General features: G+C 42.6%; 1 protein-coding gene across 1 annotated transcript in view; it reads right to left on the bottom strand.

Moving 5' to 3' along the window:
• Window positions 1-19,714, bottom strand: part of LOC311104714 (BEN domain-containing protein 4-like) — a gene marked incomplete at both ends in the record, with an annotated part of 34,970 nt that extends 15,256 nt beyond the window's left edge. Inside the window, 4 exons of the mRNA XM_084146598.1 lie at window positions 7,431-7,454; window positions 7,644-7,735; window positions 8,121-8,690; window positions 19,204-19,714. Of these exons, the coding sequence (XP_084002724.1) occupies window positions 7,431-7,454; window positions 7,644-7,735; window positions 8,121-8,690; window positions 19,204-19,714 (1,197 nt within the window). The remainder of the gene's footprint in view (window positions 1-7,430; window positions 7,455-7,643; window positions 7,736-8,120; window positions 8,691-19,203) is intronic.
• Between the last annotated feature and the right edge of the window lie 1,885 nt (window positions 19,715-21,599).

Consider the following 21,599-nt stretch of genomic DNA (forward strand, 5'->3'; position numbering starts at 1 on the left):
GGGTTGGCGCCCCCCCCTTGGTTTGTGCTGTGGTGGAGACCTCTGTGGGCTATACTCGGCCTTGTCTCAGGATTGTAAGTTGGTGGTTGGGGATATCCCTCTAGTGGTGCGGGGGCTGTGCTTTGGCGGAGTGGGTGGGGTTATATCCTTCCTGTTTGGCCCTGTCCGGGGGTTTCTTCGGATGGGGCCACAGTGTCTCCGGACCGCTCCTGTCTCAGCCTCCAGTATTTATGCTGCAGTAGTTTATGTGTCGGGGGGCTGGGGTTAGTTGGTTATACCTGGAGTACTTCTCCTGTCTTATCCAGTGTCCTGTGTGAATTTAAGTATGCTCTCTCTAATTCTCTCGTTCTCTCTTTCTCTCTGAGAACCTGAGCCCTAGGACCATACGTCAGGACTACCGGGCATGATGACACCTTGCTGTCCCCAGTCCGCCTGGCCTTGCTGCTATTCCAGTTTCAACTGTTCTGCCTGCGGCTACGAAACCCCTACCTGTCCCAGACCTGCTGTTTTCAACTCTAAATGATCGGCTATGAAAAGCCAACTGAGAGACCTGAGCCCTAGGACCATACGTCGGGACTACCGGCCGTGGTGACTCCTTGCTGTCCCCAGTCCGCCTGGCCTTGCTGCTATTCCAGTTTAAACTGTTCTGCCTGCGGTTATGGAACCCCTACCTGTCCCAGACCTGCTGTTTTAAACTCTAATGATCGGCTATGAAAAGCCAACTGAGATTTATTCCTGATTATTATTTGACCATGCTTGTCACTTATGAACATTTTTGAACATCTTGGCATGGTTCTGTTATAATCTCCACCCGGCACAGCCAGAAGAGGACTGGCCACCCCTCATAGCCTGGTTCCTCTCTAGGTTTCTTCCTAGGTTTTGCCTTTCTAGGGAGTTTTTCCTAGCCACCGTGCTTCTACACCTGCATTACTAGCTGTTTGGGGTTTTAGGCTGGGTTTCTGTACAGCACTTCGAGATATTAGCTGATGTAAGAAGGGCTATATAAAATAAAATTGATTGATTGATTGATTGATAGAGCAATGTCTTGTACCATTTAATTGTCTTGTGGAGAACATTGTAGCAGCCTATCAGCGCGTCTGACAGGTCTACACCTCCGATGCTTTTGTTGTAATCCTTTACAGCAGCTGGAATGTGGACATTCACACCTCTAGATGGCCGGGCGGGCTAGGTGTGGAGCCAGAGACCGCAGCACCACTTTTCTACATTTGAATGAGTGGGGGATGGACAACTTGAATGTGATGGTTCCCTAAGGTCATCTGAGTCATTGGAATTATTGAAGATTTAAAAAAGAACATTCAGTTAGAACTCAAGTTTACTATTATTTTATTTTAGCAGGGGGTGAGCCCTGCATCAATACTTTTACGGATGAGCCCTGCATCAATACATCAAATAAACAACATATCTATAAACATACAGTGCCTTGCAAAAGTATTCATCCCCCTTGGTGTTTTTTCTATTTTGTTGCATTACAACCTGTAATTTAAATGAATTTTTATTTTGTTTTCATGTAATGGACATACACAAAATAGTCCAAATTGGTGAAGTGGAATGAAAAAAATAACTTGTTTCAAAAAATTCGAAAGAATAAATAACGGAAAAGTGGTGCGTGCATATCTATTCACCCCCTTTGCTATGAAGCCCCTAAATAAGATCTGGTGCAAACAATTACCTTCAGAAGTCTGCAACACCACTAAGCAAGGGACACCACCAAGCAAGCGGCACCATGAAGACCAAGGAGCTCTCCAAACAGGTCAGGGACAAAGTTTTGGAGAAGTACAGATCAGGATTGGGTTATAAAAAAATATCAGAAACTTTGAACATCCCACGGAGCACCATTAAATCCATTATAAAAAAATGGAAAGAAAATGGCACCACAACAAACCTGCCAAGAGAGGGCCGCCCACCAAAACTCACAGACCAGGCAAGGAGGGTATCAGAGGCAACAAAGAGACCAAAGATAACCCTGAAGGAGCTGCAAAGCTCCACAGCGGAGATTGGAGTATCTGTCCATAGGACCACTTTAAGCCGTACACTCCACAGCAGAGTGGGCAGAAAAAAGCCATTCATAAAAAAATATATATAAGCAAACACGTTTGGTGTTCGCCAAAAGCCATGTGGGAGACTCCCCAAACATATGGAGGAAGGTACTCTGGTCAGATGAGACAAAAATTGAGCTTTTTAGCCATCAAGGAAAACGCTATGTCTGGCGCAAACCCAACACCTCTCATCACCCGAGAACACCATCCCCACAGTGAAGCATGGTGGTGGCAGCATCATGCTGTGGGGATGTTTTACACCGGCAGGGACTGGGAAACCGGTCAGAATTGAAGGAATGATGGATGGCGCTAAATACAGGGAAATTATTGAGGGAAACCTGTTTCAGTCTTCCAGAGATTTGAGACTGAGATAGAGGTTCACCTTCCAGCAGGACAATGACCCTAAGCATACTGCTAAAGTAACACTCGAGTGGTTCAAGGGGAAACATTTAAATGTCTTGGAATGGCCTAATCAAATTGAGAATCTGTGGTATGACTTAAAGATTGCTGTACACCAGCGGAACCCATCCAACTTGAAGGAGCTGGAGCAGATTTGCCTTGAAGAATGGGTAAAAATCCCAGTGGCTAGATGTGCCAAGTTTATAGAGACATACCCCAAGAGACTTGCAGCTGTAATTGCTGCAAAAGGTGGCTCTACAAAGTATTGACTTTGAGGGGATGAATAGTTATGCTAAGTTTTCTGTTTTTTTTTGTCTTATTTCTTGGTAGCTTCACAATAAAAAAATATTTAGCATCTTAAAGTGGTTGTCATGTTGTGTAAATCAAATGATACAAACCCCCCAAAAATCCATTTTAATTCCAGGTTGTAAGGCAACAAAATAGAAAAATGCCAAGGGGGGTGAATACTTTCACAAGCTACTGTATATAGAGTATGTGGTACACAATCACTATAATTATATATGTGTACCAATAGTAAATAAGACACTCGAAAGCCACAGCATGTCACAGTCAATTGTATATTGTAGCTTTATATATATTTATATAAAAAAGCCACTCCATTCGAGTCATTATTATGAACAATCCTCCCGTCACCAGCCTCCACTGGCTTTTATATAGACCCACAATGTATAGCCTGTGTATTTTATGTTGACTATGAAATGCTGTGGTTTGAGTGCTTTATTTACTATTGGTACCAGTCAAAAGTTTGGATACACCTACTCATTCAAGTGTTTTTATTTATTTTTTACAATTTTTAACATTGTAGAATAATAGTGAAGACATCGAAACTATGAAATAACACATATGGAATCATGTCGTAACCAAAAAAGTGTTAAACAAACCAAAATATATTTTATATTTGAGATTCTTCAAATAGCCACCCTTTGCCTTGATGACAGCTTTGCACACTCTTGGCATTCTCTCAACCAGCTTCACCTGGAATGCTTTTCCAACAGTCTTGAAGGAGTTCCCACATATGCTGAGCACTTGTTGGCTGCTTTTCCTTCACTCTCCTGTCCGACTCATCCCAAACCATCTCAATTGGGTTGAGGTTGGGGGATTGTGGAGGCCAAGTCATCTGATGCAGCACTCCATCACTCTCCTTCTTGGTAAAATAGCCCTTACACAGCCTGGCGGTGTGTTGGGTCATTGTCCAGTTGAAAAACAAATGATAGTCCCACTAAGCCCAAACCAGATGGGATGGCGTATCGCTGCAGAATGCTGTGGTAGCCATGCTGACTCTAAGATAACCTGCCTAAATGACTACCGACCCGTAGCACTGATGTCTGTAGCCATGAAGTGCTTTGAAAGGCTGGTTATGGCTCACATCAACACCATTATCCCAGAAACCATAGACCCACTCCAATTTGCATACCACCCCAACAGATCCACAGATGATGCAATCTCTATTGCGCTCCACACTGCGCTTTCAGACCTGGACAAAAGGAACACCTATGTGAGAATGCTATTAATTGACTACAGCTCAGCGTTCAACACCATAGTGCCCTCAAAGCTCATTACTAAGCTAAGGACCCTGGGACTAAACACCTCCCTCTGCAACTGGATCCTGGACTTCCTGACAGGCTGCCCCCAGGTGGTAAGGGTAGGTAACAACACATCCGCCACGCTGATCCTCAACACAGGGGCCCCTCAGGGGTGCGTGCTCAGTCCCCTCCTGTACTCCCTGTTCACTCATGACTGCATGGCCAGGTACGACTCCAACAACATCATTATGTTTGCCGATGACACAACAGTGGTAGGCCTGATCACCGACAACGACAGCCTATAGGGAGGAGGTCAGAGACCTGGCCGTGTGGTGCCAGGACAACAACCTCTCCCTCAACGTGATCAAGACAAAGGAGATGATTTTGGACTACAGGAAAAATAAAAGGACCGAGCACGCCCCCATTCTCATCGACAGGGCTGTAGTGGAGCAGGCTGAGAGCTTCAAGTTCCTTGGTGTCCACATCACCAACAAACTAACATGGTCCAAGCATACCAAGACAGTCCTGAAGAGGGCACGACAAAACCTATTCCCCCTAAGGAGACTGAAAAAATTTGGCATGGGTCCTCAGATCCTCAAAAGGTTCTACAGCTGCACCATCGAGAACATTCTGACTGGTTTCATCACTGCCTGGTATGGCAACTGCTCAGCCACCGACCGCAAGGCACTACAGAGGGTAGTGCGTACGGTCCAGGTCCAGTACATCACTGGGGCCAAGCTTCCTGCCATCCAGGACCTCTTTACCAGGTGGTGTCAGAGGAAGTCCCTAAAAATTGTCAAAGACTCCAGCCACCCTAGTCATAGACTGTTCTCTCTGCTACCGCACAGCAAGCGGTACTGGAGCGCCAAGTCTAGGTCCAAGAGGCTTCTAAACAGCTTCTACCCCCAAGCCATAAGACTCCTGAACATCTAATCCAGTACCCAGACTATTTGCATTGCCCCCTCTTTTACACTGCTGTTACTCTCTGTTTATTATCTATGCATAGTCACTTTAATAACTCTACCTACATGTACATATTACCTCAATTACCTCGTCTAACCGGTGCCCATGCACATTGACTCTGTCCTGGTACCCCCTGTATATAGCCTCGTTATTGTTATTTTACTGCTGCTCTTTAATTTCTTCTTCTTCTTCTTCTTCTTCTTCTTCTTCTTCTTCTTCTTCTTCTTCTTCTTCTTCTTCTTTTATTTTTTTGGTATTCTTTCCTGGCTAGTATGCAGGCCATGGAAAAACTGGGACATTTTCAGCTTCCAGGAATTGTGTACAGATCCTTGCGACATGGGGCCATGCATTATCATGCTGAAACATGAGGTGATGGCGGCAGATGAATGGCACGACAATGGGTCTCAGGATCTTGTCACGTTATCTCTGCGTTCAAATTGCCATCGATAAAATGCAATTTTGTCCGTAGTTTATGCCTGCCCATACCATAACCCCACCGCCACAACGTTGACATCAGCAAACCGCTTGCCCACAAGACGCCATACACGCTGTCTGCCATCTGCCCAGTACAGTTGAAACTGGGATTAATTCGTGAAGAACACACTTCTCCAGTGGCCATCGAAGGTGAGCATTCATGCCCACTGAAGTCGGTTACGACGCTGAACTGCAGTCAGGTCAAGACCCTGGTGAGGACGACGAGCACACAGATGACCTTCCCTGAGATGGTTTCTAACAGTTTGTGCAGAAATTCTTGGGTTTTGCAAACCCACAGTTTCATCAGCTGTACGGGTGGCTGATCGCAGGTGAAGAAGCTGGATGTGGAGGTCCTGGGCTGGCGTGGTTTACACGTGGTCTGCAGTTGTGAGGCCGGTTGGATGTACTGCCAAATTCTCTGCAGTCAGCATGCCAATTGCACGCTCCCTCCACTTGAGACATCTGTGTCATTGTGTTGTGTTACACAACTGCACATTTTAGAGTGGCCTTTTATTGTCCCCCAGCACAAGGTGCACATATGTAGTGATAATGCTGTTTAATCAGCTTCTTGATATGCCACACCTGTCAGGTGGATGGATAATCTTGGCAAAGGAGAAATGCTCACTAACAGGAATATAAACAAATTTGTTGCACACAATTTGAGAAATAATTATTTTGTGCGTATGGAAAATGGGACCAACACTTTGCATGTTGCGTTTATATTGTTAAGCCTATTCCCCATAGTCACCTGGCACTAGTTTGTCATGTCTGTACCTTTCTATGTTGTGTTCCTAATGTTTCTATTTTTGTATCTCCCTTCCAGACTACCACATCCTTGTAATCCACATCCTATCTCCAAGGTCTTACAAGCCACAACTCCTAAGACATCCTTTGTATCCTTGCCACCGGCCTTAAAAGCCCTACAAAATCACCATTCCAAACCCTCCCCCCTGTGTGTGTGCGTTACCCCTAAACCTGGATTCCTGCGCCATCTCCTCATTTGCATTCTGACTGACGCTCCATGGTGGTAACAACAGTCCTGAACCTAGCTTAGTCTGTCCTAGTCCTTTTCTTCAGCAGGGTTTTGTTTCTCCCTAACCCTAAAGCCTGTGGCAGTATGGGAGCAGCCCAATCAAAACCAGTCACCGGATTTCTGTAATGTCAAAAACAATATATCATGCAAATGATAAATTAATGTACTCTTATGTTTACAACGAGAAGCAAAACTATCAGCTCCATAGAAAAATATTTTTCATAATTCTCATGCTGATTAAGGCCAATTCTATAAAGACAAAAACTAAGGGCGGTTTCACACCAAATTGGTTTTGTGCGGTTTTTCTGAACTCTGTGTTTCCCCCCCTTAGTTTGGACTGGTGTGAACACTATCGGCACCCGGGAGCGCACTGAACAATGCACCATGGTTTGCTAAAAAGGGTGGTGTTGGTCTGATTCCATTCCGTGGTGCGGTTCACTGCAGGTGAGAATGCAGTCCGGACCAAACACAGGAAAATAACCAGAGACGCGCAGTATTGGTGGTTTGACTGCAAGCATTTTATGAAATGCACGCTGTACCATAACTTTCTCTGAAACATTGAGTAGCAGTGCATATGATGCAGATTAGGGAGCTATACCGGGGATATAGGCTACTGACAATAGCTTATTCATGTCTCAGAGCGGCTATTGCGCTGTTTCCTCATGCATGTTGGAAGACCAAAGCAAAAGTAATATGAAGTTTGTGACAAGTTATGCTTCTTAATAATCATAGATGGATTTAATGTGAGCATTTTTCTCCAATAAACAAAGGACTTGCATGGACACGTGGTTTTGTTTAGGCATTTTAGTTAGTTTGACATTTGGCAATGTGAAACCAACCAGCCCAAATGAAAAAAATACAATGTAACAAATAACCGAACTCTGATTCGAACTATAGCTCAGAAATGTAAAAAAGTGAGGGGTCATTAAGTTACATAAAACACATCTTGAAAACACAAACCTCATATGTTTTCCGTTCTTCTTCCTATAGAGAGAGAGAGCGCTATTTAGATATAGAAGTTCACCTGGTGTCTTATTTTGCATTTGTCATTTAACATCTATAATATACACATTATGACTACTGAAACATACAGTATCTGACAGAACTGGAACAGACCAACAGTATTTAATTTTTATAAAGACGACTGTGTTTTGAGACAAACTGCTTGCTTACCTTTGTTAGTTGTTCCTCTGGCGTTGGCTGTATAAACTGGTTATGGTGCTGGAGAACAGTCTTGAAGAAGTCCAGCACATTCTGGCAGGGAGCTGGAAGGAGATCAGGGACTTCATTTATAAAACCAATCAAAGCTATTTCATTGTCAATTGTGCGTATGACAAAATTCACAGCAACAATGTGATTTATAAATCTTGGCATGAAAAGTAATGTACTACACCACATTGTGTTGGTGCTGTGTCATTATTGTGTAATTATTAGCCACATGTATGTTGAGTCACAGTGTAAAAACCCAAATCCATTGAGTTCACGCTGTTTTTTCTTGGGCAGCAAAGTGAGCACATTGTCTCACTTAAGTTAAGATTGACGTGGCCTTCTTTCGTATCCACATACCGAGTCACCATCTCACACGAATCTGCATAAACTGTAGAAATTGCCATTACTGTGCTCTACTATCCCGAAAGCCCTGCACTGTACCTGGTATGTGGTCCATCTTGTTCCGCAGCTCTTCGTTCTCCTGCTGCAGACACAGCACCTCCTGCTCCAGCTCCACACAGCGAGGGCAGCAGCTCTCCTCTTCCTCCTCTGGCAGGGTGGACGAGGGTTGGCCATACGACTCTGAAGGGGCTGGGGAGCTCCAGCCCCCCAGGTTATGGCCGGGCGACACCCCAGACTCGGCCGGTGGGCCTCGCTCTCCCTTGAGGCTCAGGTCCGGGTAGGGCTGCTGGGGCCCGGTGAGCAGGTAGTTCTGGAGGGACTTTGTGAAGATGTGCAGGAAGGCGTATGTTTGTTTTTGGCTCCAGTGGCTGCGCTGGGCTTCCTCATCAGGATCGACGGTGGAGCTCTCCTTGGGCCGTGGCTTGCCCAGGGTGGGGCAGTGACCCACTTGACCCCCCCCACACCCAGAGAGGCAGCTTTCCTCCTGCTTGATGTGGGAGGTGAGGGAGAAGGGCGGAGGATCATGGGGCTCCACAAACCGGCCACTGTTGAGGAGAGTGAGTACACGGCTACACTGCTGCGCGAAGGCATCCAAGATTAGATGGTTTTCTAGAAGCAGAGGAATCGAGAGTCAAGGCACAATGATAGCCAAGGCATTCAATATGACATTCAAGTCAATCAGTATATTTTGGCATCAACCTTTTGAGCACATTTCTAAATTTCCACTGTCCTGAATTACTTGGCATTGAATTGATGGATCAAAAAACTAAGATCAGCATCGACTAGATCGGTTGTTCGTCATATGATTGCTTGAGTCTTATCCCTTTCTCAGTCACCTCTACTTGACTCTCAGATTCTGTATAAAGGCGTCACAGTGCAACATCCTGTTGAAGTCTGTCTGTCTCCAGCCGTCGGGGGCATCGTTACTAAATGGTTATGTCAACCATTTGAGCTGTCCTACACTGGTTTCTGCATTGCTGCTCTGGCTTCCTCTCCCCCTCTCTATCTGGCTTTTCCTCTTTCCATTTTTCTACCACCTTTTACAATAGTACAGGGTCCCTCTATTCAATTGCACTCTTGTACAAGGAAGATGGCTGAGTCAGACCTCAATGTCTAGGCCTGTACTTGTCTATTCCTTGCCATTGTTGCTTCTGGTTCCTATTTGTGGCTTAAAGGCCTAGTGCAGTCAAAAACATAATTTTTTCTGTGTTTTAGATATATTTCCACACTATGCGGTTGGAACAATACTGTGAAATTGTGACATTTATGATAACGCCCTTTAATGTGCTGTTTGAAAAGACCACCTGAAATTTCAGGCTGTTTTGTTGGGATGGAGTTTTGGCCTGCCTGGTGACATCATCAGTCGGGAAATTAGTTGATAGACCAATAAGAAAGAGTTCCAAACCTCTATGCCAATAACAGTTAGTTTTGAGTTTTCTCCTCCCCACTCAGACCACTCCCAGACAGTCCTAGCAAAATTCTTGCTTGAGAAATTGCTCTTGCTAAGAAGCAATTTTTTGTTTCTTTTTTATATGAAAATACTGGGGCCATACTTGCGAACATTAGCAAGCATTTAAAATTCAATGGGCTCTCATACACAAAATGCGTATCAGGCAATGAAAAGCGTCGATTAAACTTGCATGTGACAGAACGCTAAATTGTAGCTGGTCTCATCAGATAACATGGCACATATTAGCCCTATGCTAACCTCAACAGATAGTACTGATTATATCCTGACACAACTTCTTCATCAGCCTATAAAAGATCTTAGACTTTATATCTGCCAACCAATGGCATTTCTTAAAAGAGGTCAATCCCATGTTTTTTGTTTATCTGTTTCACACACATCCATATGCTTTTATGGGGAAAAATATATAAAACATGTACGTTTATTGTATATTGTAAAAAAAAAAAAAAAAAAAAAAAAAGAACCTTATGGATTTGTCAAATAGCAGTCATGTAGGCGATCATTGGCATCCTTGCTTCTCGGTGGCACACACTGCTAAAGCGGATGACTCGCAATCGATAATGCACTTTCACCGTGGGTTCGAGTCCCCCTCGCAGCAAGCTTTTTTGTGGAGGAAAAAACTGTTCACTGCCGGTTCTTGATGCTCGATTTAAAACACATATGACGAAGTGGATGATTATAATAATGCATAGCCTATAAAATGTTGTAGCTCTACATTTAGGTGTACACCAGTGGAGGCTGCTGAGGGGAGGACAGCTCATAATAATGTCTGGAACGGCGCTAATGGAATGGCATCAAACACATACACTGAACAAAAATATAAACGCAACAATTTCAAAGATTTTTATGAGTTACAGTTTATATAAGGAAATCAGTCAATTGAAATAAATAAATTAGGCCCTAATCTATGGATTTCACAGGACTATACAGGGGTGCAGCAATGGGTGGGCCTTGGAGGTCATAGGCCCACCCACTTGGCAGCCAGCCCCACCCACTGGGGAGCCAGGCCCAGCCAATCAGAATGAGTTTTCCCCCACAAAATGGCTTTATTACAGACAGAAATACTCCTCAGCAACCCTCCCTCAGACAATCCTGCAGGTGAAGAAGCCGGATGTGGAGGTCCTGGGCTGGCGTGGTTACACGTGGTCTGTGCTTGAGAGGCCAGTTGGACGTACTGCCAAATTCTCTAAAACAACGTTGGAGGCAGCTTATGGTAGAGAAATTCATATTTAATTCTCTGGCAACAGCTCTGGTGGATATTCCTGAGTCAGCATGCCAAATGCACGCTCCCTCAAAATTTGAGACATCCGTGGCATTGTGTTGTGTGACAAAACTGCACTTTTTTAAATGGCCTTTTATTGTCCCCAGCACAAGGTGTACCTAATGATCATGCTGTTTAATCAGCTTCTTGATATGCTACACCTGTCAGGTGGATGGATTATCTTGGCAAAGGAAAAATGCTCAGTAACAGGGATGTAAACAAACATTTGAGAGAAATAAGCTTTTTGTGAGAAATAACATGTCTGGGATTTGTTTTATTTCAGCTCATGAAACATGGGACCAACCCTTTACATGTTGCGTTTATATTTTTGTTCAGTGTAGAAACCATGTGTTTGATACCACTCATTCCGCTCCAGCCATTACCACGAGCCCGTCCTACCCACCTCCTGTGTTGTACACTTCTATGTAATATAGCCTATGCAATATGATTATTAGGCAATAGCAGTATGTTTGTGTGCAAGGTTGAAGAAAGAGGTATCTCCTTATTAAATTCATTCATAATCTTCATTTGTTGGCATCCATTTTCAACACAAGACACTAACAGAATACATGTAAATCATTTCAAAGGGGGGGACTCGTGTGAGATTCAAACCCTTCCACAATATGCGACCATTACGTGTACTAATCACTTTAAACAGAGATCATTTTGACCAGTCAGTCAAATACACATGATGGTTTCTTTGATGATCAGAACATGCTGTTGGACTCGATGAACAAGTGTTGGAACACGTCCAACTACTTCAATGACTTTAATTGGCTGACACACTTGTGCCAGGATATAATCAGTGCCACCTGTTGAAGTTAGAATAGGGCTAAGTTGTACCATGTTATCGCATGGGAAGAGCTACAATTTAGAGTTCAGTCACATGCAAGTAAATAGACACTTTTCTTTGGCTGATACGTATTTTATGCGTATGAACCCATTTCACTTTAAATGCTTGCTTATGTTCGCAAGTATGACCCCAGTCACTGTAAGGTACATATTTGTTACCCAGAAGTGATTTGATATTGAAATAAGAAAGAGTGTTCCAAACCTCTCTGCCAACAATAGCTAGTTGTCAATTTTCCCCTCCCCACTCCCAGACAGTCCTAGCAAAATTCTTGCTTGAGAAATTGCTCTTGCTAAGAAGCTATTTTTGTTCCTTTTTGACCATTTTAATTGAAAGCAATCGCAGTAAGGTACTTAATTGTTACCCATAAATTATTTGATATTGAGATAAAAACAGCTTCATTGGACCTTTTAAGGGTTGGGTTACTGTTGAGAACTTTTGACAAATGCATTTGATTTTATGTAATCTGATGTCCTCCCCCTCCTGATGTCCTCCCCCTCCGGTGTACTGGCAGCCAGCAAGACGTGTCTTTCGGCCTGGCATAACTTCTGTCTGACTGTCATCTCCAAGGAAATGTGCTCTTATCACTGCAATCATTAAGTCACGTGAATAATTAGTTGTATTGGGTAGCTCTTGTCATTTGGTTAATAAAATATATATATACCGCCTCCCGAGTGGCGCAGCGGTGCTAAGGCACTGCATCGCAGTCCTTGAGGCATCACTACAGACCCGGGTTCGATCCCACGCTGTGTCACAGCCGGCCGTGACCGGGAGACCCATGAGGTGGCGCACAATTGGCCCAGCGTCGTCCGGGTTAGGGGAGTGTTTGGCCGGCCGGGATTTCCTTGTCCCATCGCACTCTTGTGGCGGGCCGGGCGCCTGCAAGCTGACTTCGGTCGCCAGCAGAACGGTGTTTCCTCCGACACAATGGTGTGGCTGGCTTCCGGGTTAAGCGAGCAGTGTGTCAAGAAGCAATGCGGTTTGGCAGAGTCGCGTTTCGGAGGACGCATGGCTCTTGACCTTCGCCTCTCCCGAGTCCGTAGGGGAGTTGCAGTGATGGGACAAGACTGTAACTACCAATTGGGGGTAAAAGTACAACAACATTTTGTTACATTACAGCCTTATTCTAAAATGGATTAAATAAATAAAAATCCTCATCAATCTACACACAATACCCCATAATGACGAAGCAGTAAAAGGAACATGACAGCCCGCTTGGAGTTTGCCAAAATGCACCTAAAGGACTCTCTGACCATGAGAAACAAGATTCTCTGGTCTGATGAAACCAAAGTTGAATTCTTTAGCCTGAATGCCAAGCGTCACGTCTGGAGGAAACCTGGCACCATCCCTACGGTGAAGCATGGTGGTGGCAGTATCATGCTGTGGGGATGTTTTTCAGCGGCATGGAAACTAGTCAGGATTGAGGGAAAGATGAACAGAGCAAAGTACAGAGAGATCCTTGATGAAAACCTGCTCCAGAGTGCTCAGGACCTCAGACTGGGGCGAAGGTTCACCTTCCAACAGGACAACGACCCTAAGCACACAGCCAAGACAACGCAGGAGTGATTTTGGGACAAGTCTCTGAATGTCCTTGAGTGGCCCAGCCAGAGCCCGGACTTGAACCCGATCGAACATCTCTGGAGAGACCTGAAAATAGCTGTGCAGCGACGCTCCCCATCCAACCTGACAGAGCTTGAGAGGATCTGCAGAGAAGAATGGGAGAAACTCACAATTTTTTTATTTTATTTTAATTTAACCTTTATTTAACCAGGTAAGACCCATTGAGGTTAAAAACCTATTTTGCGAGGGCGACCTGGCAAGAAGGCAAAACAGGGAAATAGCAGCGTGTACATAAAATATTACAGAAACAGGTGTGCCAAGCTTGTAGCGTCATACCCAAGAAGACTCGAGGCTGTAATCGCTGCCAAAGGTGCATCAACAATGTCCTGAGTAAAGGGTCTGAATACTTATGTAAATGTTTTTAATTTTTAATTTAAAAAACAGTTTTTTCTTTGTCATTATGGGGTATTGTGTGTAGATTGATGAGGGGGAAAAAACAATTTAAGGCTGTAACTTAACAAAATGTTGAAAAAGTCAAGGGGTCTGAATACTTTCCGAATGCACTGTACTATTATGCCGAACTGACCCAAACTGTGCTCGCTCTATTTTCTTTTCATGCTGTTGTTTTCACCACGGTTACAGCAACTATGGTGGATGCATAAACAGGCCAGCTCAGTACAGCTTGGTTTAGCTCAACTCGGTTCGGCTCAGAGGTTTGAAAAGCCCTAAACCAGGGGTCGGCAACAGGTGGGCCAAAACCGTCCCGCAAGTATTTTTCTTTGGTCCCCCAAAGTTTGTAGTAAAAATATATGTTTTGTTTTCGGTCAAAAAAGAATGTAAAATGACCAGGATCGTGTCTCAATGTAATCAAAGTATGAAATTATTATTTTCAAATACAATCTGTTTTTCGGCTTAGTTGTGGTCAATTTGCAGTGTACAAATGATTATAAATATGTTCCGGCCTTCCTGACCTTCCGCTCCGACAAAAATCGGCCTGCGGCTGAATCTAGTTGCCTACCCCTGCCATATACTGTATCCAGTGCAGATACTATACCTAAGAACTGTGCATAACTGGGCTTTGAATTGGGTTTTTAAGGCAATAACATTGGAAGCCCAGTACCAAAGGACCAGGTTAATTTGAACATAGTGATTGCTCAGGGAGGTCTATAGGCTTACTATAGAGCATCTACTACTGTATGAGGCATGTATTTTGTCACTACCATGGACAATGGCATGAGGTGACATGACAATTATTAACCCTATTAGGCTTAATGCCAACGACTACTACACCATAGTGCTAGTACGATAGATAGATAGAACGATAGAACGATAGATAGAACGATAGATAGAACGATAGAACGATAGATAGATAGATAGAACGATAGAACGATAGATAGAACGATAGATAGAACGATAGATAGAACGATAGATAGAACGATAGATAGATAGATAGATAGATAGATAGATAGATAGATAGATAGATAGATAGATAGATAGATAGATAGATAGATAGATAGATAGATAGATAGATAGATAGATAGATAGTGCTGTGCCAGTAGAACAGTCGTAGAATACTGAAGCTCAGCTCCACCTGCTAGTGGAGTGATAAGGAGATTAATATCTGTGGGGGAAATGGGATATCTGTTTCATTTAGTAACATGACTGATGCCGTGTCAAGTTCATTCCTTTCATTTTAAAACAAGTCTGAGTTCCAGATGGCACCCTATTGACTATATAGTGCACTACTTTTGACCAGGTCCCATAATCATCTGGTCAAAAGTAATTCACTATATAGACGGGTTGGTTGTTTAGCAACACAACCGATGCGTGCACAACTATGCGGCAAAAAAGACGATGTTGCCTTAGACTGTTGACTACATGTAAACTATATTTTGTCTCCAATGTTTATTGAAAACATAAATACATTTGCACAATGAGCACTTGTTGTCTCTCAAATACATCGTTACAGTTGTTGGTTAGCTAGCTAGCAAATTCTTTGCCAGAATAGCATTGACATGAAATCAGCCAAAACACCTAAAAACAAGACATTGTATCACGAACAAGATGAAACTAGCTGAAACGAGTCACTTACGATTCCTCACATGGCAGTTTCTTGTCATTGTTGGTAGCTATCTGGCCATCCAGAATAACAACAACTCATGGACTTCTGCCCCATATATAGGGGATTTGGTGCCATTTGGGACGCAGATCAAGGTTCCTATCAGGGTTGGGGTCAATTCCATTTTAATTGCATTCAGTTCAGGAAGTACACTGAAATTCACTGTTTTCAATGAGGAAAAATTTGAATTGGAATTAGGTTTACTTTCTGAATTGACTGGAATGGAAATGACCCCAGCCCTGGTTCCTATAGAAATAGAATTTGTATTTCTATGCCTACTCATTCTTTGAGAAACCAGTTTGCCTGCTTTTGCTCAAAAGTACTACACTACCGTTCAAAAGTTTGGGGTCACTAAGAAATGTCCTTGTTTTCGAAAGAAAATCAATTTGTCTGTCCATTAAAATAACATCAAATTGATCAGAAATACAGTGTAGACATTGTTAATGTTGTAAATGGCTATTGTAGCTGGAAACGGCTGATTGTTAATGGAATATCTACATAGGCGCACAGAGGCCCATTATCAGCAACCATCAGTCCTGTGTCCCAATGGCACGTTGTGTTTGCTAATCCAAGTTTATCATTTTAAAAGGCTAATTGATCATTAGAAAACCCTTTTGCAATTATGTTAGAACAGCTGAAAACTGTTGTGCTGATTAAAGAAGCAATAAACCTGGCCTTCTTGAGACTAGTTGATTATCTGGAGCATCAACAATTGTGGGTTCGATTACAGGATCAAAATGGCCAGAAACAAATAACTTTCTTCTGAAACTCGTCAGTCTATTCTTGTTCTGAGAAATGAAGGCTGTTATGGACAGACGAATCGAAGTTTGAGGTGTTCGGATCACAAAGAAGAACATTTGTGAGACACAGACCAAATGAAAAGATGCTGGAGGAGTGCTTGATGCCATCTGTCAAGCATGGTGGAGGCAATGTGATGGTCTGGGGGAGCTTTGGTGGTGGTAAAGTGGGAGATTTGTACAGGGTAAAAGGGATCTTGAAGAAGGAAGGCTTTCACTCCATTTTGCAACGCCATGCCATACCCTGTGGACGGCGCTTGATTGGAGCCAATTTCCTCCTACAACAGGACAATGACCCAAAGCACAGCTCCAAACTATGCAACAACTATTTAGGGAAGAAGCAGTCAGCTGGTATTCTGTCTATAATGGAGTGCCCAGCACAGTCACCGGATCTCAACCCTATTGAGCTGTTGTGGGAGCAGCTTGACCGTATGGTACGTAAGAACATCAAGCCAATCCAACTTGTGGGAGGTGCTTCAGGAAACATGGGGTGAAATCTCTTCAGATTACCTCAACAAATTGACAACTAGAATGCCAAAGGTCTGCAAGGCTGTATTTGCTGCAAATGGAGGATTCTTTGACAAAGTTTGAAGGACATAATTATTATTTCTATTAAAAATCATAATTTCTAACCTTGTCAATGACTACATTTCCTATTCATTTTGCTATATTTCCTATTCAAACTCATTTCATGTATGTTTTCATGAAAAACAAGGACATTTCTAAGTGACCCCACTTTTGAACGGTAGTGTACATAGAGCCATGACTACATGGAACTCTATTCCACATCAAGTAATTGATGCAAGCAGTAGAATCAGATTTTAAAAAACAGATAATAATACACCTTATGGAACAGCGGGGACTGTGAAGCAACACAAACATAGGCACAGACACATGCATACACACGATAACATACGCACTATACACACACGTAACATGGTTTTGTGTTGTAGATACAGTATGTGGTAGTAGAGTAGTGGCCTGAGGGCACACACTTAATCTGTTGTGAATGTATATTTAAACTTGTACAACTGCCTTAATTTTGCAAATTGAAAGAAAATGATGAAACATGAATAGTTTGAATGAGAAATAATTTTATAAGTTTGTTTATTTTCTTATTGTTAACATTTTGAGGAAGCATGGCTTCCCTTGGCAGCCATGAATACATGCCACTTTGTAGGCTGAATGTCATTACGCTTTGTTTGTAATATATGTCCCTTTACATTCAAATGGTGGGTGCACAGCGCACTGTTCGAATGCTGGACTTATTTTGGAGTTGACAAACTTTTTGAAGTGATTTGTTTGACAATCAGATGAAAACATAATGATTGGTTGTGTTCATGACACATTAAAAGGTAATACATTTTTACAGTTAAATTACATCTTTACTATAAAGCCCATTAAAAAAATGTGTGCACGCGATAGGAGGTCTCGTTAAAAAAATAGAGCCACCCAAATGTCATGGTATAATTCGCACTCTGGATGGCACTTTCAAGTGAATTTACTGCTGTATGCTAATACCCTTATATAAAATCCTGACATTGAATGCAAATACTACAGTGAGACTTATGGAATTGATTTATGATTTATTTGAACACAGAAATGTACCAAACCTAAACTGAAGCATTTAATGTGTTGAACCGTCATAATTATATTGAAAAAATCCACCTTGCATCGATTAAGGTTCATAATGTTATGGCCCCCCTAAACTGGGTCTGCGCCCCAACTTGGCCACCCCATTCAAAATGTTCCGGACATGCCACTGCTCAAAAGCAGTGCACATCATTACAATGGATGTTTCTGAAGAAAAAAATACACAAAGCATAAACGCAAACTCTGAAACACAAACACACTTCAACAACTGCACAACCCTATCACTCATTTGAGCACACACACATATACAGTGGGGAAAAAAAGTATTTAGTCAGCCACCAATTGTGCAAGTTCTCCCACTTAAAAAGATGAGAGAGGCCTGTAATTTTCATCATAGGTACACGTCAACTATGACAGACAAATTGAGAAAAAAAATTATCCAGAAAATCACATTGTAGGAAACCTTGTGAAGACTTACAGAAAACATTTGACCTGTGTCATTGCCAACAAAGGGTATTTAACAAAGTATTGAGAAACTTTTGTTATTGACCAAATACTTATTTTCCACCATAATTTGCAAATAAATTAATAAAAAATCCTACAATGTGATTTTCTGGAGAAAAAAATTCTCATTTTGTCTGTCATAGTTGACGTGTACCTATGATGAAAATTACAGGCCTCTCTCATCTTTTTAAGTGGGAGAACTTGCACAATTGGTGGCTGACTAAATACTTTTTTTCCCCACTGTAGCAGGCCTAATCAATCATGACTGCTCATTCTCAGTAGTGCATAATATCAATCACAGCAAATGATGGAGATATTAGAGAGATTCATGGAGATATGAGAGAGATTCATGGAGATATGAGAGAGATTAATGGAGATATGAGAGAGATTAATGGAGATATGAAAGAGATTAATGGAGATATGAGAGAGATTAATGGAGAAATGAGAGAGATAGAATGGGATAAAGAAGGCAGGGATTGCTTTCAGTTCTTAAATTGACCTTGGTAAATACAGTTGGGCTACTCCTCTCTGCTCGACTGATAAGCCATCATGGTTTAATTTGTTGTTCTATGTCTATTTTATTAGGGTATCTTTATCATTTTAGCCTGTAAACCGACAACAGGCCTACTTGTGGCAAATCAATAGTTGTCTTTGTGCAAAATACAAAAAAGTCCATCAAAAACTGCTGTTTGTCAACAAATGCATAATAGGACAACCATACAAATAGCCTAGTAAGGTCTGGATATGGCTAAATACTTATGGCATATTTCAAAACTCGTGTCTTATGGACACAATAATATTTAATAAATAGCATTGAAAAGGTTTTAAATACTAACCGGAAAAATGTATTTCTAACATTTCTTGTATTCCATTTAAGTGCAGAGGCAATACGCATCATCATCTAGTCTAACACCAAAATAAAGCCTAAACTTTTGCTCATATCACATTCTCAACCTGTTTTAAAATTTACCTGAGCTTATCCCGTAAGTGCAATCAGCAGATTCATGGTTGAGCGCGGCTCGTCTAGGCAAATAGGTGGGATCCCGGTGCTCCGTGGTGCCGCCGCTGACCGTCTGCTGAAGGCAAAGTGATGCTGGCGCCACACTCCCGACATTTGCGGAGGTAGATGTCGCGACTCTGCTGCTGGGCCTGTTATCGCATGGGAAGTGCTGTTGCCTCTGCAGCTGGGATGTCGGGTGATGTTGGCTGCTGCTGCTTATGGTGTGGGTTGTTTGATGGAGCTGCTGCTGCTGTTGCTGATGCGGCTGCTGATACGGATGATGGTGACTGAGATGATTGTAGTTCTGTCCGCCTCCGTCTCCCAGCAGCGGGATATCGACCATTGTGGGTCTGTCGAACCGCGCCTTCCCCGCCAACCGCCTGTTTGGGAAGGTTTTAAGGTTGCTGTATGGACCCCGCTGCTGACCGCACATCTTTGGGCCGCAGAGACCCTCGTCGGCAGGTTGCTTTTCCCCCTCCATCACTGCAAGTTTCAACACGCAGCGATACGCGCTCGCTCCTGGCGCGTCCTTGTGTGACAGTCTAGTGACTGCTTATCTTTTTCCTCACTGTCTCGTTGTCTTGCTCAGTTTTCCCCTCTTGGCACAATCACTTTTTTTTTACGCGGCGCCCTGTCTGGGGATTGGCGCTGTGGTTTGTCAGTAAATTATCCAACCCTCTGAACACTAGGCTACAGTCGCCTAATATTCAGAGGGTGGGCTAATTTACTGACAGGCCACAGCGCCAATCCCCAGACGGGGCCGCCGCGTAAAAAAAATGGGTTGTGCCAAGAGGGAAACGCAGGCGGTAGCTGCACACCCTGTGTCTCCAAAAACCTACATGAGTATACAAGTGACACACTCTTTTCACACTACTTCGATACAAAGTGATTTTCGTAGCAGGTTAGGAGAGCATTTTCGCTCACCCTAACCCTTTTCCTAACCTTAACCTCAGTCTCCTAACCTGCTACGTGAATTATCCTAACATGCTGCGTAAGTTCTCCTAACCTGCTCCAAAAAAAGTCACTTCGGAATGGAAGTGGTGAAAAAAGTGTTTCCGAGAATACAAAACTTTCAAGCTAAATTATATCGATCGATAATACAAAGCTTTCAAGATAAATTATATCGATGAAACTATAGCAGCCATTTTGCGTCTGACAAGCCAGGTAAATAGAGAATATGCTACCCCTTCAATTTGACAACGGCCTCAAATAAGCGTGCCACTCAAAATGAATAGGACAATAGTGTTGTGTTTGGCTTTTAAGGAATGTTTGAAATAAACCTACCAGAGACCAAACATGTCATGATTGTCAAATCTAGCCTACTGACTCATGCCATTAATTTGCTCATTATGCCAGTCCATAAAATGTTTAAGAATTCACTAGTCAACAGTTTATCATACATACCAAGTTATTAAATGATAGAAAATAAATAAAGGGGGGAAATTATACAAAATAAAGGTGTCATTTGTTTTTGTTTTGTTAGATTTTCTACTTTCCAAAAATTTTCTGAAACTGTATATTCAGTATAGGTCTACTGGTGGGCTATACACTCAGACGCCATCTGAGTAGGCTACGCTTTCCTTTATCTAACCTACATTTAGCTAGTATATGCCTATGTAGGCCTATAGAATAATATCAATTAGCATCTAGAATGGAAAAACAAACCATTAATCGAATAAGGTAATAAATCCAACCTATATAAAGTGCAATGGCAATAAAATAAGGTGACAGTCAACGTTTTTTCAGCCACCAGAGGGCGACACATCAATATACATTTGGCGACTTGAGAGAAAGTTACAGCCTACTGGGCACACACTGGTTGAATCAAGATTGTTGCTATGGCATGTCAATGACATTACGTTGAACCAACGTGCAGTAGACGTTGAATTGACATCCGTTCCCAGTGGGAGAGGTGAAGATACGCTGCAAACAAGAGACAAATTACAACCTTAATCCGAGCCTATACATCTTCCTTTTAATAATATGAATAGGCTATATTATACATATGTTTTTCACACAGGATACAAATAAATATGCAGTAGGCATAGGCTATTGGAAATTATAGACTAATTGTGCAAATATTTCAAATAGGCTTTTACTATAAGTACTATAAAAGACTATCGAAATGGTTGGCTCTGTATTAATATTCCTTGTCCTATTGATAAGGACGGTGAAGGGCACGCATGACTACTCTCTCAGCATCACTTTGCAATAAACTACAGTCCGCGTGGTGACGCAAAAGCGTACGCTCCATCATGAATGCGCACGCCTGGTGGTCAAAGGCATGCGTGCGCACCTACACTGGGTCGGTCATAAAAAACAAAATATTTCAAATTAGGTTGGACACCAGAAGACCGTAGTCATCC

The sequence above is a fragment of the Coregonus lavaretus genome, assembly GCF_964263955.1.
Source record: "Coregonus lavaretus genome assembly, chromosome: 29".
NCBI classification, from domain to species: domain Eukaryota; kingdom Metazoa; phylum Chordata; class Actinopteri; order Salmoniformes; family Salmonidae; genus Coregonus; species Coregonus lavaretus.